This window comes from Armigeres subalbatus, chromosome 2 (genome assembly GCF_024139115.2).
Source record: "Armigeres subalbatus isolate Guangzhou_Male chromosome 2, GZ_Asu_2, whole genome shotgun sequence".
NCBI lineage: Eukaryota > Metazoa > Arthropoda > Insecta > Diptera > Culicidae > Armigeres > Armigeres subalbatus.
Window position 1 is genome coordinate 178568084 of NC_085140.1, and position 18351 is coordinate 178586434.

At 41.1% G+C, this 18351-nt stretch overlaps 2 protein-coding genes across 8 annotated transcripts in view; one reads left to right on the plus strand and one right to left on the minus strand.

Moving 5' to 3' along the window:
• The window catches only part of LOC134211299 (LIM and SH3 domain protein Lasp), a 185629-nt gene extending 176145 nt beyond the window's left edge, over window positions 1–9484 (minus strand). For both annotated transcript variants that reach the window (XM_062688037.1, XM_062688036.1), the window contains exon 1: window positions 8626–9484. In XM_062688037.1, the coding sequence (XP_062544021.1) occupies window positions 8626–8694 (69 nt within the window). In that variant the 5' untranslated portion in view covers window positions 8695–9484. The remainder of the gene's footprint in view (window positions 1–8625) is intronic.
• LOC134211297 (protein disabled) overlaps window positions 1–18351 on the plus strand; it is a 313162-nt gene that overhangs the window by 249310 nt on the left and 45501 nt on the right. The window lies entirely within an intron of this gene.

Genomic DNA, 18351 nt, shown 5'->3' on the forward strand with positions numbered 1-18351 from the left:
AACATCAAACCAACTTGTCCCATCTTTAAAATGATCCCATCTTCTTTCTTCTTCTTCTATGGCTCTACATTCCAACTGGAACTTTTCTTGCTTTTCAACTTAGTATTCTATTAACATTAGCATTTATTAGCATGAATTGAAAGCTTTTCTATGCCCGCCATTGCATGAGTATGTATCTTGTTTGTTAAGTACAATGAATACACTATTGCCCAGGGCATCGAGAATGTTTCCCACCCGAATCCATCCCAGACCGGATCGAGAATAAAACTCGTAATCTATGGATAGGCAATCCTACGCATTTGCTTGAAGGCTAACTGGAGACCATGGGACCCATAATTGTGAAAATAGGGTCTCATAGGCAATTATTTTCCATGTGGGACAAACTGACTTGATATTTTCGTCGATTTTATCTGGGCAACCCATCCCTATTTTACATTTACATTCGATCATATAATGCACATAAACATAAAGCTAACAGTAACAGTTTATTATAAAATAAATTGACAACTTTGAGAATCAGAAAAACTGGACAAGTCGATCAAATCGGCATAAACAAGAAAATTGTATAAACTGAAAAATCAATCGATAAATATGTGTTTTGTTAATCAATCGATAAATTGAACGAACTTAAGAAAATCTGTAAAAATAGACAATTCAGGATAATTACGAAGAAAACATTCGAACATTTGAAAAAATGGCAAACGGCATTACATTTTGAATGTCTTACCCGATAGTACTGAGTGTCAAATCAGAATCTAAAATTGGGGACCGTCAATTATGCAAAATTTTGAACGTTAATAGTGCCTTCATCTTTCGATTGGTTTGGGATTTTTTTTCATTCTATTTTTCCGTGATTAATTGATTTAGGAGATATAGGCCAATGGGCTTAAAAACTCTACAACGGTTTTTACTACGGTGAATTTTAATGAGATCAGAACGTCGGCTCCACTGCCCATGATTTCATAGTTGACGTATCAACCATTCGAATTTTCAGCGAATTTGATTTCTTACGCGTTTACTAAAGTAAGTCGACCGTTGCAATATCGATACCTTGCTTGTTCTAGACCTCATTTGAGTGCTTGTGGGTTAAAATATTTTAAATGTGCGATGTTTGTCCCGAAATTATTTGAAATACGTGCGAAAGTGCAATGGTTGTTACGTCAACTATGAGATCATGGGCAGTCCAGGGGCACGTTCACCTCAATTTGGGAGATTGTGCCGGTGACTTTTAATGAGATACACTAGCTCGCCATGTTCTTCTTCTTCTTCTTCATTGGCATGACATCCCCCAATGGGACATTGCCGCCTCGCGGCTTAGTGTTCATCAAGCACTTCCAAGGTTATTATCTGCGAGGTTTCTAAGCCAAGTTACCATTTCTGCATTCTTTTATCATGAGGCTTACACGATGATACTTCTATGCCAGCGAAGTCGAGACAATTTACAAACCGAAAATTTCCTAGACCGGCACCGGGAATCGAACTCAGCCAGCCTCAGCATGGTCTTGCTTTGTAGGCTAGGGATGCCTACGTTATTTATGGTAAATTTATGGAAACAAATTCTTGTCATAATGAGAAAAAAATATGAAATCAACCAGTCTCGTTCGTGCATTCCCAACACGGACATCAGATAAATGAAAGTTACGGGCCTTTTGGTCCACCGCAAGATTTTCTTTCTACATAGAAGCGAGTGTGCGAGTCTTATAGAGATGAATGACCCTCTGGGTTAATATCCCTCAAAAATAAACCAGCAGTAGGCGAGTAATTCGCTACACGCGCGTTGAACCGAACGGACCACACCGAAAAGAAAAAGCTGAAGGCGGCAAGGTAGCGAAAAGAAGACGACAACGATGATCGTTGCAGTAACAGCAATGGTAGTGGAGCACGCGGGTGCAAGCAAGGCAGAAGCACATCGTCGAACCCGAGTACAGCAGAAGCGGAAACCACAGAGGAACAAGCTAACTTTCATCTACCCAATGACTTTCTTTTTTCCCACGGAAAATTTACTCAATTTCGGTCAAAAGCGGGACTACTCAAAACTATGAATAGTCCTGGTTTTGACGGAAATTGAATAAAATTTCCGTGGTAATAAAAGAGACGGCAATACAATTTTACTCAGTCACTAAGTAGATGGAAGTTAGAGTGAAGTTTACAACATCTTCGAGCGCATCGCAGCCGAAGCCTCCCGTCTGCCGCACTACAACACAACGATCATCCGCCGCAAGCAGGCTTTCCATAAACTTCTTGTCGAGTGGAAAATGATGTCTCAGAGTTTCTTTGAGGAGCAGATATTCGCATCAAAACTCACAACACTAAGCTTCATAAACCCATAGCATCTTCTCTTGCACTCACTCTTATTCACACTCAAAACAGACTCAACCATTTTTGTCGCATACAAAGCGTCGCTCCGAAGGCTTAATGAGTACTCTTGCATCCGAAACCATTCGCATTTGTTTTTGCTCACTCTGTTTGGGCCTTTACTATATTTACGATTCCACTTGTTCGTGAGGATGCGAACGCAGAATTTTGCGTATGAGTTGAGGAGTTTTCTCAAATCTAGACGCAATATTGAATTGGCGTCCGCTTGCTGCTGCCGAACAAGCTGGTTAAGCACGCCGTCCGCCGTCTAAGGGAATCGAATCCGTCACCAAGTACACCAGCTCCAGCTAAACACAAAGGTACACCAAAACTTCTCTTTTCAGGGTCACAACCACACCCAAGATGAATACACAGCTAGGTGTTTCAACCTGCTAAGTTTATGGATGAGAAGAAGGCGGGGGTGAAAAATTCATTATCAGTGCAAAACATAAACAAACTCGCTTGTTCTCCCATACCTGAGATGAGATAAGACATCTCACTGTCCCTTTTTGAAACCATTTGCCTGTCAGAAAAGGCCAGTTTTGATTGGGAGATTTGACAGACGCCGGCAAGCGCAGCGTTGCTTTATTTTGCTGGTGGGTGCTTTGTTATTACTTTCGCGGTGTTGCTAGTAGTCGGGGATTTTCCAACATCAGTTTCTAAAGAAACAAGTAAACACGAATAAACGTTTCTTTCAGTGGCGTCGCGTAACCTCACTTTTAACCTGTGCACTGATACAAAAAATGAAAATTTTGATATTTCTACAGCCCAAACGGAAAATAAAATTATCAGAGTCGTTTAAACTAATCAAAATCTAGTTATTCCATACATTTTCGTACGAAAATTCCTTAAATTTGAGTCCAGTGCACAGGTAGATTGAGGTTAGGGAAACGCCACTGGTTTGTTTCATTAATTTCAACGTGAAATAGAATGGATAATAAAAATGTTGTAATCATAGTCAGAACTGCAATCATGAAGTACAAATGAACAGCTCAGCATTCGGTAATTATTGATTGAACTTTATTCGTCTGGTTAATTTTCGGTTAGTTAAAAAAGTTGGTCACACTGGAGCTGCCCGTTGCGTGGATTGTGGATAATTTGTGTGAGGGCATTCAGCTCTGAGATGTCTTATCTCATCTCAGTCCCATAATAAAATCCAAGATGGCTGAATCGTGAATTTGGCAGATCGGAACACCTAGTGGTGTATTCATGTTGGCCACACCCGCAGAAAACCATTAGCCAAAGATGATATGCGGACATTATAGTAATTTGCGTGATAATGATTTGTGACACCAAGGTTCAAGTGTTGTATCATTCAAATGGAATTCCCATATTGCATCCACTATTAGTTGTGATTTTGGTTTTGTTGCTGTTGGTGATTGGGAAAGCTCATAATTGAAAACAAATCGTTTTAAATAAACTTTATAGAAGAGAAGGTTCAGCCGAAACACATTTTCGTAAATCATGATCGCTTGGAGACGATAGAAACATTCCCACGGTTGCAGGATCACGATTTTGGTTTGGTTTTGTTGCTATTAGTAATTGGGAAGATGGGGTCCACGACGTTAGGCATAAGAACGTTAGGCATAAGTACGTTAGGCATAATCAGGGCTGGTAGCGACCAATGCCGCTCAAAATAGTGACTTTAGTGACCAAAGCTGACGAAAAAAGGGAACAAATAGTGACTTTCAGTTTCAGAAAAAGTGACCAAATAGTGACTATCAGTTTCAGTTGCAATTTCGATGAGACGAAATTGGGCGTTTTTGGGTCGAGGGAGAATTTTTTTCGTAATTTGTAGCGGAAACAATCTTTCAATCATCATTCTCAGAAAAGAAATCGTGCATCGCTAACTTTTGCCCTCTCTTTTTATCCCAAGGAAATTTTACTAAATATCAGTCAAAAGTAGGACTATTAAAACTATAAGTAGTCCTGCGATTAAATCAAACGTTTGCGCCACTGGAAGTGAGCGAAGCATGGTTATCTATCAGTCATGTTTTTCTTCCCCGAAAATGATTTGTAGGCAAAAAATCTGCGTGAATGAACATTCTCTTCTCGTGAGAATGAGTGAAAGTTACGATCACTGGATTAGCTGAACACCTACTTAAGAAAGATACAGATTTGCTATAGGTTTAGGAAGTTTTTGGAATTTTTAGTGCGAAAGTACCATCAGTACGGATCGTTTTGGTAGAAAACGAAACAAAAATTATGAAAATTCAGTTACAACGAACCTGGGATATAACGCTTGACCTCCTGCTTATAATACAGGACCGTCGAGCTCATCTTCAAATTCAAAAGTAATCAAAATATAACGAATCTAACAAAATCTAAAAAAACACGATTGGAATCTTTTACATTTATGCTATTTGAAATGTATAAATTATCATCACAATATATTTTGAAAAATTCCAAAATATTGATCGAAGTGGATGTTGGGAGGAAAACGGCTGTTCTTACTTTGGGGATCCCTCACATGTTTAAATTATCGCCTTTCAATTCGATTGCAGTACAATCATAGATGCAATTATCATTATTTCGATTTGAAAATAAATATTTTTATTTTACCAAAATATCACGCGCTGAGAATCATACATAACTTCGCTAATAACTCAATAGTTACAATCGTGATTGTTGCGTCTGGTGCAAGATACAATCATTCTTTATCACACCAAACTACCGCAATTCGCTACAATGATTCGATGTTTCTCAGCGCATGCAATCTTCAAAATTAAGGAGACTTTATCCCCTTGATATAATATCTATATCCTTTCCCTTCAAAAATTGCATCTCGTTTTATTGTCTCAATAGATTCTTTGGCTTATTTAAGGTCAACTTTCGCTTTCTTTCTCTCTCAAGCTTCTAACTATTTTAAAAATCCAAAACAAAAGTTGAAAAAATACTGCACGTGTAAACCGGTCTGAAAAATTCACCCGCTGTTCGTTCAAAATCAGGCGAATTTTAGCCCAATCTTGAAAAACAACACTTTTAAAATATTTTGCTTTAAATTTTAAAAACATATTTAGAGGCGTCAAAAAATATGGGTTCTTTGGGAAAGTTGACTTTAAATAAAATAAAGAATCGATTGAGCAAATTTTTGACGGGAAAGGTCAATTAGCTACTGGTGAAATGCCAATAAGAGCAGCGAGTAAAATGGCTGGCGAAGTTTCAGAGCGATCATTTCCCTAAGATCCGTAATTTAATTTCCGCCATGAACAAAGCATCACCCGACGGATACATAAAGCTTTGTTCAAAAATCTTAGTCAATAGTTTCAAAATAGTTGAAAATAGTGACTTTATGCGAAAAATAGTGACTTTAGTGACTTGATGTCGAAAAAATAGACTTTTTAGTGACTTGCCCGAAAAAAATGACCAAGTCACTAAAAAGTGACCCGCTACCAGGCCTGCATAATGGACGTTAGGCATAACGCACGTTAGTCATTATGCCTGACGTCCGTTACTCCTAACATCCGTCAGGCCTAACGGGGTATACCCAGGACCATCTATCTGTTCAAAAGAAAATTGCTCCGATAAGAAATTTCTCTCTGAAAAAAAATTGAAATATCTCAAAAACCCATTACTACCAAATTTTAAAAAACAAAAACTTCAAAATACACATTTTAACGACATCAGGGGTCAATGGAGAGATTAAAAATTAAAAAAGTTTTAGTGGAAGCTATTTTTGGTTCATTTTTGAAACATTGACTATTTCCAAGACAATACATATATTTAGCGCTGAATTATGATTTCTTAATCAATTTTGAACAATAATGCTGTTATTTATTTTATTCCAAAGTATTACCGTTTTCGAGATATTTCAAATTCAATTCTTAAAACTGAAGAAAGTTCGATTCTCGGTCCGGTCTAGGATGTTTTCGGGTGGGAAACATTCTCGACATCCTGGGCATAGTGTATCCATTGTACTTGCCACTCAAGATACAAACTCATGGAATGGCGGCATAGAAAAGCTTTCAAATAATCACTGAGGAAATGCTAATAGAATACTAAGTTGAAAAGCCGGCCAAGTTCCAGGTGGAATGTAGAGTTATTGAAGAAGAAGAAGAAACCCAAAATCTGAGTCAAAGCTACCCTAAAAAGAAGATAAAACTACTCAACTTCCCACGGAAATTGAACGTTTGAAGTTTAAAACTAATTGTCTCCCAATAGGCGGGTTCCAAGGGTTGAGTGACAATAAAACGAATGATAACGCACTGTAAGTCAAGGTGCCTATCTATCAGGCGCTCGTTGGATTGAACAGCAATTTTATCAACTTTTGTAATGGTGGTAACTTTGTAACCATGGTAGTATAGGGGGGATGTGAGTAATATGGAGACCCTAAGGAATCGCGTCATTTTCACATGGAAAATTTTCTAACATTGGGGACCTAAACCACTTACGTGGATCATAAACTTAAGCACTACGATGCCTTGAAGCCAATTTAGTAGAAAACAATCAAATTTTATGATTTGTATGACAATGAAAATCCGAACACACCCACAGACAACCCATTTTTAAAGAGAATTTACAGCTTTTATGTAAATGGTGTACGAGAAATGCAATATAGTTGCGTAACTAGTAGAACTCAAAAAGCGAAATATTAAACAAGTTGTGGATGAAATATCGATCTACAAGTCCACATACAACCAATTTCAATCTTCAGGTTCTGTAAACTGCAATGAGTTATTGACAACGACTCAAATTTTAACTAAATTTTAACTACAAGCGTAAACCACAGACAAATAGTTATCCCGACCAGATATCGAATTTACATCAAAACTTGTTACAGTAATATCCCGATTTTATCACCCCCTGGTGAATTTTGGGGTGATAAAACAGGGTATGTGACAAAATTGGAAAAAAAAATATTTCCAATTTTTAATTCATTCCACAAATATGAATCATTTTATGCCTTGGAAAGGCCAAATGCGTGAACGGTACCCGTTATTTCTTGTCGAAATTGCTTACAGAATATTTCCCAGGTACTCAGAAGTCGTTCGTAATAAACTACATGCGGTGAAAGTTATTTCATGAAAATCAATGTTGCTTGTGGTATCATTTACGAAAATAAAAAGAATGACAAAATTTTTTGGGGTGACAAAATCGGGTCGAAAACGTGATAAAATCGGGACGTGATAAAATCGGGGGTAGACAAAATCGGGGGTAGACAAAACCGGGGAGTGACAAAATCGGGTCAACACTGTATTCTGTTACAGTCATTTTTATAGCAGAGGTTGTTCCTTCTATCACAAACTTATACAAAAATAATAACTTTATAAAATGCTTTAAATGCTGATGGTGCCGCTATCAATGATTCATTGTGTCTTGTTTTATGCAGCTTTGCGAAAGATCATCATGTCCTCAACTGCAAATTAGAGATGCGTTCTATCATAGATTGCCTTGGGCTGCTTCTCGTATGTAGTTTGAATCGCACTTGTATCCAGTTGTGATAAACTTGTTTCCTTGTTATGCCTCTCTTTTTGTTCTTAATTAATAACTGAGAGCGAATTCATCTATCCTTGACTAGGACAAATATCAACTTCACTTAAAACTTTGAAGAATTTTGAATGTAACTTGACGAAAATCTATTTTTTCCCGATTCGTGTCCTGAATTCTCGTTTTTTCCCGGTAGCTTCTATTTCGCGTCTTTTTATTGCTTTTCCGGTTTTCCCGATTCGGTGGCCACCATGGACAATCCATATACTTTGAACGATATTGGAAAATCTTGTAAATCTTTATAGAATTGGAAATAGAAAACACAAATAACAAGAAAATTAAATAATTAGAAATAGCACCATTTCAAAAGAAAGAATAATTTTCAGAAGAGTGACAATGCACAATGCTTTCCTTATCTCCTAATTGTTGCAGACTATAAACAGACTATTATAAAAATGCTGGAAATGACGAGATCGTTTCTTGACCAGCTTAGGATATTCTGAGATGCCACATACTCTCTATTTGCTAAATATTCAGTCGAAATCTCGACCATGATCACGAAAGGAAAAGTGTGGAAAATAATTTTAGCAACAATTAAATTAAATATCCCGACAATGCCAATTACGAGGTTCGCCGTTTCTCTCATAATCGAGTTCATACACCAGCTCTGGCAGCACTGCTACACATTCAACAGATTACTCTCCTCCATCTTGGTTCGGACGTGTCCCACAAGGTTGATTCAGTGAACATCAACAGTGGACTACTGCTGACCTATGTTCTAACCGACTGTTTGCCAAATAGCACAAAATAACCCAAATACGCTAAGCACCATCACATACTAACCTTGTCCAAGCACTTAAGCTCCTCGATGGGATAGACCACCTTCTGACACCGGGCACAAGATTTATTCATTTTGACAACTCTTGTACCTTCACCGCTTGTTGATCGTTGCCTTTAGCACTAATATTGGCGAGTAGTAGTAGCACGCAGCGCTGCAACAGTGGTATGAATTCTTGCACACTTTCCACAAGGAAACTTCACTTGAAGGCCTTCGCACGCAAAGGCTCCGAATAAAGGAAAACAGACAAAAAATAGCACTTTTAGATTACGTTTCCAACTCACGCTTATTTCTTCGGTAGCCAAATTTCTCTTTTGGTAATCCACTTTGTTTCCCCACACTCACTTTCTGCTTCCACGGTATTGAGCCGTGAATTGCTCAATGATAAATACACTCGAATTCGCCACTGCCAACCAAACACCTTCAAAGATGATCAGCCCAACAAGAAATTGTGGTCAAATACTCGAAAACCGATCTCTTAGGAAACCGTTTCTCCTGCGGAGGCAAAAACTCACTACACTTAAAATATTTCTTGTCTTCTTCCTTCGACAACCTCCAGTATCAATCAATTATCCACCCTCAGAACGGACAAAGACATGAGACAATATCGAGACTCCGAAAGCACTGATATCCCAGAATCCAATTGCAAGTTTAACGAAGCGGTAGCACACCAAATTTACCAACAAACGATAACACCGATAATGATGATAAAACGCCGAAAATTAATAGCAATAGCTATTAAACAGAATCAAACGGAAGATCACCACTCGTACGATCAACGAAAAACAGTAACGACGTCTATTCGCAACGACAGCTCGGACACAATTGAACTACTGTTCACGAACTGACTCCTAACTGTGGATGAAGTTTTACTCACTCACTCGTACTGCATGCACTGAACTGCACACACATCGCCCTGCCGCAAACTGTATTCATTCTGCTCTGCTTCCAGCTCCAAAACTAAAGCTACCATGCCATGAGCCATCCACCGCCCGTGGTATTCGTGTTGAACTGTGAGTTGTTTACACTACACTACGGATGCGGTATGTCTCCGACGACTACAGCATTTGCAAGCTAACGGGAACTGGTGTGCGTGGATGCGATCGGTTGTTGTTCATTCGGTGCTCAAAGGCGTAGCGGTGCATTGCGATTCATGTTTTCATTGAGTGAGTTTGATTGTGAATGAAATATTCATTCAGGAGTGCGGAAAAGTTGGAAATAAACTTTTCGTGAATTCCGTGTCGAACCGAGGGAGCTATCAGCAGGTGTGTATTTTGTGGACTGCATAGGTGAAGCACTGAAAAATGACAGAAAAAATATTTGATTAGGTAGTTAGAATAATTGGAAGCTGTCACTACATTATCAACGTATCAATATTTGATATATGACCCATTTTTGTGTTACATTGGCATTGTGACATACTTGCATTAAGGTGGGTCACCCTCCTTTTCCGTTCTATTTGATGCTGTTGACAAAATTTCTGCCAAAACGGTCAATGTTTGAACGGCGCCAAAACTCATTGGAAGTTTATATGGAAAAGTATATGGAGAAACATTGAAAAACAAGATTTACAGTGAAGAGCTATGAAACTAATGAAAATCATCATCACGAAAAAAAATATATTTAAAATGATGTGGAAAATAAGGTAGACGGAGCGAAACAGCTTGTCGTGAAACCGTGGCGCATCACCACACGTGCACGTATGGCACCAATATGAGCTAGGCATAGTATTTCATACCCCGTCAGCAATATAATTCTATAAAACGATGGAGCACACGAGGTTGTATCTTTACCCCATTGTAACTACAGATGGGGTAATAAAGTGTAATTGTAATTAATTGTATTTACTTTTCCTAAATAGTGAATAATAAAGAACGTCCCGTAACTCAGAATTTTACATATTAAAAAAAAACTCTTAAATTTTTTTTAGTTTTTATATTAGTGTGTTTGTCTGTATTACTTTGAGAAGTGAAATATTTATAATTTCTCGGGTACTTATTCAAAAAGACGTATGTGATTTTTTAAACAAAAATTTAAACGTTGATTTGTCTAATCTGATGGTACTCCTATGCAAACCAACACCACCAACTGGTAGCCGAAGGCTTCCCCTATCTGTCTTTTTTATATTTACATTTTTATTATTTATATTTTTAATAATTTTCCATAACTAATCTAATACAATATAAAATAATGCTGAATGATAATCTGAAATATTTCTCTAGCTTGTTGCATGGAACATATGAAAAAAGGTTCCAAACGGGAATTTGTAAATTTTTAATATGATGAATAATAATTAGTTTCAAGAAAAATGAAAATAATAGTTCAAGACAAAATTTTCAAAACGACTTATCTGCTTTTGTAAACAAAGATTCAAACGACGATTTGACGAATCTGATAGCTCTCCCACGCAAACCAACACCACCAATAGGTAGGTGAAGGTTTCCGCTACCTGTTGATGGTATTGGTTTGCGTGGGAGAGCTATCAGATTCGTCAAATCGTCGCTTAAATCTTTGTTTACAAAAGCAGATAAGTCGTTTTGAAAATTTTGTCTTGAATTTAGGTCCTAGAGGGTTATATAGAACTAGCTGATCCAGCAGAAGTTCTCTTTGTTCTAAGTTCTCATGATAACCATGATAACATGATTAAAACGCAATGTGTTATAATCCATACAAATAGTATATTCGCAATGAATCGATCGATTTCTCTTTTATGGGACCAAATGAAATTTGTATTCGCAATACTTGTAACACAACATAACGATTGATACCTTTGTTCTTTTTTTTTATTACTTTTCATGTAACACGTTGAGTAACCTATATTTTTGTTCAATTGAAACATATTTAGAAACTTTGTTGTTAAACTAGAATAAATTGTGTTACAATTTTTAATACATTATGGTACATGTTTTTATAACAACCGCTGTTATAAATGCCCTGCCCATCGTACCCTTCCTGGTTTAGTTACCTTCTGGGTGCTGGGTTCGCTGGGCGAGTTCGTGGTTCATCCTTCGCTACCACACACTATCTTCTTACACACCGCCGAAAATGGTCCTAAGCACCCGTCTCTCGAATACTCCGAGTGCTTGCAAGTCCTCCTCGAGCATGGCCCAAGTTTCATGTCCATAGAGGACTACCGGTCTTATGAGCTTTTTGTACACGACACATTTGGTGCGGGTGTGAATCTTTTTTGACAGCAGTTTCTTCTGAAGCCCGTAGTTGGCTCTACTTCCACAGATGATGTCCCTTCGTATTACATGACTGACATTACTATCAGCCGTTAGCAAGGATCCAAGGTAGACGAATTCATCGGCCACCTTGAAAGTATCCCCGTCTATCGTCATCGACAATGTCCATGTCATCCGCGAAACAAATAAATTGACTGGATCTGTTGAAAATCGTACCCCGGCTGATACACCCGGCTCTCCGCATGACACCTTCTAGCGCAATGTTGAACAACAGGCACGGAAGTCCATCACCTTGTCTTAGTCCCCGGCGCGATCCGAATGAACTGGAGTGTTCACCCGAAATCTTCACACAGTTTTGCACACCATACACCGATGCTTTGATCAGTCTGGTAAGCTTCCCAGGGAAGCTGTAATCGTCCATAATTTTAAATCGATAAACAGATGGTGCGTTGGGTATTCACGGCATTTTTGGAGGATTTGCCGTACAGTAAATATCTGGTCCGTTGACGAGCGACAGGCTTGATAACTTGCCACGAACTCATCTGGGACACTGGCGGCATTAAGGATGGTGATCGCTCGAAAGTTATCACACATCAGCTTGTCGCCTTTCTTGTACGCTGTCATCTTTCGGAATATCTGTAGCACGTGTCTCTAGTTCTTCAACGAAGGACCGTTTTAGAGAGATTTAAGATGGAAATCCCGAAGGAATTCCAGAAGGGACATCCAAATCTACATTAGAAGAAATGTTCTTCAAGAAATCCATTGGACGTTCCTCCAAGAATTCCTTTGAATTTTTTTCAGCGATTCTGAAACAAATCCAGAAAATCCATCAGAAATGAATCAGCCCTGTAAAAAAAGCTCAATCAATTCTTCAGTTTATTTAAATTCAACCTTCCTAGAAGAACCCATATTTTTCTACGCTTTTAACCATTTAAAAAAATAAAAACAAAACCTCGAAAACATCAGGCCGATTCTACACTTTTTCAGTTTTTGTTTTTAATTTTTAAAATATGGGTTCTTTGGGAAATTTGACCTTAAATAAGTCAAAGAATTGCCAATAAGTCAATTGGTACACAAGATCAAATAACTGCTCGCAGTGGCTCCCGACTCCCGAGCCTCACGAAAGGAGGCATCCGAACTTTTGAAAGGAGGCTTTTCAAGCCTTTTGAAGGGAAGCTTCCGAACCTCTTGGAAGGAGGCTTCTGAGCCTCTTGAGAGGAGGCTTCCGAGCCTCTTGAAAGGAGGCTTCCGAGCCTCTTGAAAGGAGGCTTCCGAGCCTCTTGAAAGGAGGCTTCTGAGCCTCTTGAAAGGAGGTTTCTGAGCCTCTTGAAAGGAGGCTTCTGAGCCTCTTGAAAGGAGGCTTCTGAGCCTCTTGAAAGGAGGCTTCTGAGCCTCTTGAAAGGAGGCTTCTGAGCCTCTTGAAAGGAGGCTTCCGAGCCTCTTGAAAGGAGGCTTCCGAGCCTCTTGAAAGGAGGCTTCTGAGCCTCTTGAAAGGAGGCTTCCGAGCCTCTTGAAAGGAGGCTTCCGAGCCTCTTGAAAGGAGGCTTCCGAGCCCCTTGAAAGGAGGCTTCCGAGCCCCTTGAAAGGAGGCTTCCGAGCCACATTAAAGGAGGCTTCCGAGCCTCTTGAAAAGAGAATTCTGAGCTTCTTGAAAGGAGAATTCTGAACTTCTCGAAAGAAAGACTACGAGCTGCTTGGAAGGAGGCTTCCGAGACGCTTATCAGGAGACTCCCAAGCCTTTTGCAACGAAGCTACTGAGATTTTTCGGAAAAAGCCTTCATGACTTTAATATGGAGGCTTCCGAACTTTTAGATTCTAGATTTTAGTCACTCGACGTTTTGTTGATTTTATCATTTGAATTTGTCCCTCCGGAACTCGGAAAGTACTACTCATATTGTGTACTACAAACGTACTGTTCCCGACAATGTTGGGATTTCTACAATTTAACAAACTATTGGTTTCGTGGGATCAAACCCCACCGAAGGGAGTGGTTACCCTCCAATACTTTTTCCGAACTAAATCTATCACATGTTGTGCATATCCATACATCGAGATTCAGACAAAGTAATTAATTTCCACTCCGGGTGGCTCAATACCCGGAACATAGGCAATTAACAACTACTTGGTTGGCATTGTACAAAAATACGTGATAGAATTGGTTCTGGAAATCTATTGCGAGAGTTCGACTACGTGCCTGGTGCTGGGAATTCGGTTTCATCAGTACCCGCTAAGCTGCGGAAGACGACGGAGATCCTTCGTAGCTTAGTAGGGAAAGCACCTGTCTAGCGTACTAGTTTCGTGGAATCAAACCCCACCGAAGAGAGCGTTTACCTCCAATACCTTTTCCGAACTAAATCTATCACATGTTGTGCATATGCATAAATCGAGATTCAGACATAGTCATTAATTTCCACTCCGGGTGGCTTAATACCCGGAACATAGGCAATTAACTTTGAATGAACGTTATGAAACTTATATGTGAATATATACGTTATGTGGAAGATATTGATTTGGAAAATGTATTGGAGGTAACCACTTTCCCTTCGATGGGACTCGAACCCATGACCCTACAGTACGCTAGACTGGTGCTTTAACCAACTAAGCTACGAAGGACCTCCGTCGGCCTTTGCAACCTAGCGGCTACTGAACGAGCTCGAGATTCCCATATTGGACGCATAGTCAAATCACTCGCAATCCATTTCAGAGTTTCATAACATTGTAAATTAACGTCTAAGTCGGGTGGTTTAATCCCCGGAAATAGGCAATTAACTTTGATTGATTTGAATAAACTTTAATATCATTTCATTTTCATTTATTTAGTTAACATCTAAACAGATAACACTGAATCAACAATTTGACGCCACAATGCACGGTTCGAGGCCGCATCTCTCCATCCTCGGATACGCCCCACTCTCGCCAAGTCGTTCTGCACCTGGTCTGCCCATCTCGCTCGCTGCGCTCCACGCCGTCTCGTACCTGCCGGATAGGAAGCGCACACCATCTTTGCAGGGTTGCTGTCCGGCATTCTTGCAACATGTCCTGCCCATCGTACCCTTCCGGCTTTAGCTACCTTCTGGATACTGGGTTCGCCGTAGAGTTGGGCGAGCTCATGGTTCATTCTTCGCCGCCACACACCGTCTTCTTGCACACCGCCAAAGATGGTCCTAAGCACCCGTCTCTCGAATACTCCGAGTGCTTGCAAGTCCTCCTCGAGCATTGTCCATGTTTCATGTCCGTAGAGGACAACCGGTCTTATAAGCGTCTTGTACATGACACATTTGGTGCGGTGGCGAATCTTTAGGCCCGCAGTTTCTTCTGGAGCCCGGCCCGACAGTAGGCCCGACTTCCACAGATGATGCGCCTTCGTATTTCACGACTAACGTTGTTGTCAGCCGTTAACAAGGATCCGAGGTAGACGAATTCCTCGACCACCTCGAAGGTATCCCCGTCTATCGTAACACTGCCTTACAGGCGGGCCCTGTCGCGCTCGGTTCCGCCCACAAGCATGTACTTTGTCTTTGACGCATTCACCACCAGTCCAACTTTTGTTGCTTCACGTTTCAGGCGGGTGTACAGTTCTGCCACCTTTGCAAATGTTCGACCGACAATGTCCATGTCATCCGCGAAGCAAATAAATTGACTGGATCTGTTGAAAATCGTACCCCGGCTGTTACACCCGGCTCTCCGCATGATACCTTCTAGCGCAATGTTGAACAACAGGCACGAAAGTCCATCACCTTGTCTTAGTCCCCGGCGCGATTCGAACGAACTGGAGTGTTCGCCCGAAATCTTCACACAGTTTTGCACACCATCCACCGTTGCTTTGATCAGTCTGGTAAGCTTCCCAGGGAAGCTGTTCTCGTCCATAATTTTCCATAGCTCTACGCGATCTATACTGGTGTATGCCGCCTTGAAATCAACGAACAGATGGTGCGTTGGGACCTGGTATTCACGGCATTTTGAAGGATTTGCCTACAGTAAAGATCTGGTCCTCTGTCGAGCGGCCGTCAACGAAGCCGGCTTGATAACTTCCCACGAACTCGTTCACTAATGGTGACAGACGACGGAAGATGATCTGGGATATCACTTTGTAGGCGGCATTAAGGATGGTGATCGCTCGAAAGTTCTCACACTCCAGTTTGTCGCCTTTCTTGTAGATGGGGCATATAACCCTTCCTTCCACTCCTCCGGTAGCTGTTCGGTTTCCCAGATTCTGACTATCAGTTTGTGCAGGCAAGTGGCCAGCTTTTCCGGGCCCATCTTGATGAGGTCAGCTCCGATACCATCCTTACCAGCTGCTTTATTGGTCTTTAGCTGTTGAATGGCATCCTTAACTTCCCTCAAGGTGGGGGCTGGTTGGCTTCCATCGTCCGCTGAACTGACGTAGTCATCTCCTCCGCTGCCTTGACTTTCACTGCCTGTACTCTCAGCGCCATTCAGATGTTCCTCGTAGTGCTGCTTCCACCTTTCGATCACCACACGTTCGTCCGTCAAGATGCTCCCATCCTTATCCCGGCACATTTCGGCTCGCGGCACGAAGCCTTTGCGGGATGCGTTGAGCTTCTGATAGAACTTGCGTGTATCTTGAGAACGGCACAGCTGTTCCATCTCCTCGCACTCCGCTTCTTCCAGGCGGCGTTTCTTCTCCTGAAAAAGGCGGGTCTGCTGTCTCCGCTTCCGTCTATAACGTTCCACGTTCTGCCGGGTACCTTGCTGCAGCGCGACCGCCCGCGCTGCGTCCTTCTCCTCCAGAATCTGTCTGCACTCTTCGTCGAACCAATCGTTCCGTCGACTGCGACCCATATACCCGACGTTGTTCTCCGCTGCGTCGTTAATGGCTGCTTTAACTGTACTCCAGCAGTCCTCAAGAGGGGCCCCATCGAGCTCACCCTCTTCCGGCAACGCTGCCTCGAGATGCTGCGCGTATGCAGTGGCGACCTCAGGTTGCTTCAGTCGCTCTAGGTCGTACCGCGGCGGTCGTCGGTACCGAACATTGTTGATGACGGATAGTTTTGGGCGCAGTTTAACAATCACCAGATAGTGGTCAGAGTCGATGTTAGCGCCACGATATGTCCTGACGTCGATAATGTCGGAGAAGTGCCGTCCATCAATCAGAACGTGGTCGATTTGTGATTCTGTCTGCAGTGGTGATCTCCAGGTGTACCGATACGGGAGGCTGTGTTGGAAGTAGGTGCTACGAATGGCCATATTCTTGGAGGCGGCGAAATCAATTAGTCGTAGGCCGTTTTCGTTCGTCAGCCGGTGAGCGCTGAACTTTCCAATAGTCGGTCTAAACTCCTCCTCTTGGCCAACCTGAGCGTTCAAATCTCCTATGATGATTTTGACGTCGTGGCTTGGGCAGCTGTCGTACTCACGTTCCAGCTGCGCGTAGAATGCGTCCTTATCATCATCAGTGCTTCCGGAGTGTGGGCTATGGACGTTGATTATGCTGAAGTTGAAGAACCGGCCTTTGATCCTCAACCTGCACATTCTTTCATTGATCGGCCACCACCCGATCACGCGCCTTTGCATATCGCCCATCACTATGAAAGCTGTTCCCAGCTCATGTGTGTTGCCGCAGCTCTGGTAGATGGTATGATTACCTCTAAACGTTCGCACCATTGATCCCTTCCAACAAACCTCCTGCAGCGCTACGATGCCGAATCCACGGTCCTTGAGCACATCGGCGAGTATGCGTGTGCTCCCGATGAAGTTGAGAGATTTGCAGTTCCACGAACCGAGTTTCCAATCGCTAGTCCTTTTCGTCGCAGTGGTCTTCGCCGATGGTTCCGGTCCGTACTCTCTTGTTGATTGTTCGTTGCTTATGATTTTTAAAGGCTGGCTTGCAGGGCCTGACACCAAACCCCTAAATTTCCGGAGGACCATTCCTCCTTATTTCCGGTGGACCATGGTGCACAGTTTCACTTAGAGTCCCTCGCTGGCACTCGGACGATGATCAGCCGCCCCTAACATGGAGAACAGACGCTGTTGTGAGCCGATCCTGACATGGAGAACAGACGCTCAATAAGATTTGCTCCTCCGGATATCATGTTTCAAATATTGTTTCCGTATAGTGTTGGATATTGACGATGAAATCAGAATGTTTCCAGCATTCTCTGATTTCTTGGAAAACATTTCAAAATTGGGCAACTGCAGTTTCTTAAATAAATAATTCAATATGTATTAAAATGATAAGAAATCTCCCGTACATCTATGGGTTTTCTGGATCCGTACCTGGATAATTGCCACACCATAAATCCATTCAAATGTCACAGCAGCCCTTAGTTTTTGAACATTAATTTATTCAAAACGACAAATTTTTATAATAAATAGTACATTTAATGACACAACTATATTTACAGGACTATTAATTACAAAATGATGAAAAGACGATACAACACTGATCGTGGTTCTTTTTTTTTTTTGTTTCTTTATTTAATTTTATTCAATGACACAACTACATTTAAAGGACATAGTACATTAGTTTTAATAAATTTCCCTATTTCTTGAGGAAAACAAATATTTATTTTTTTTAAATGACACAAC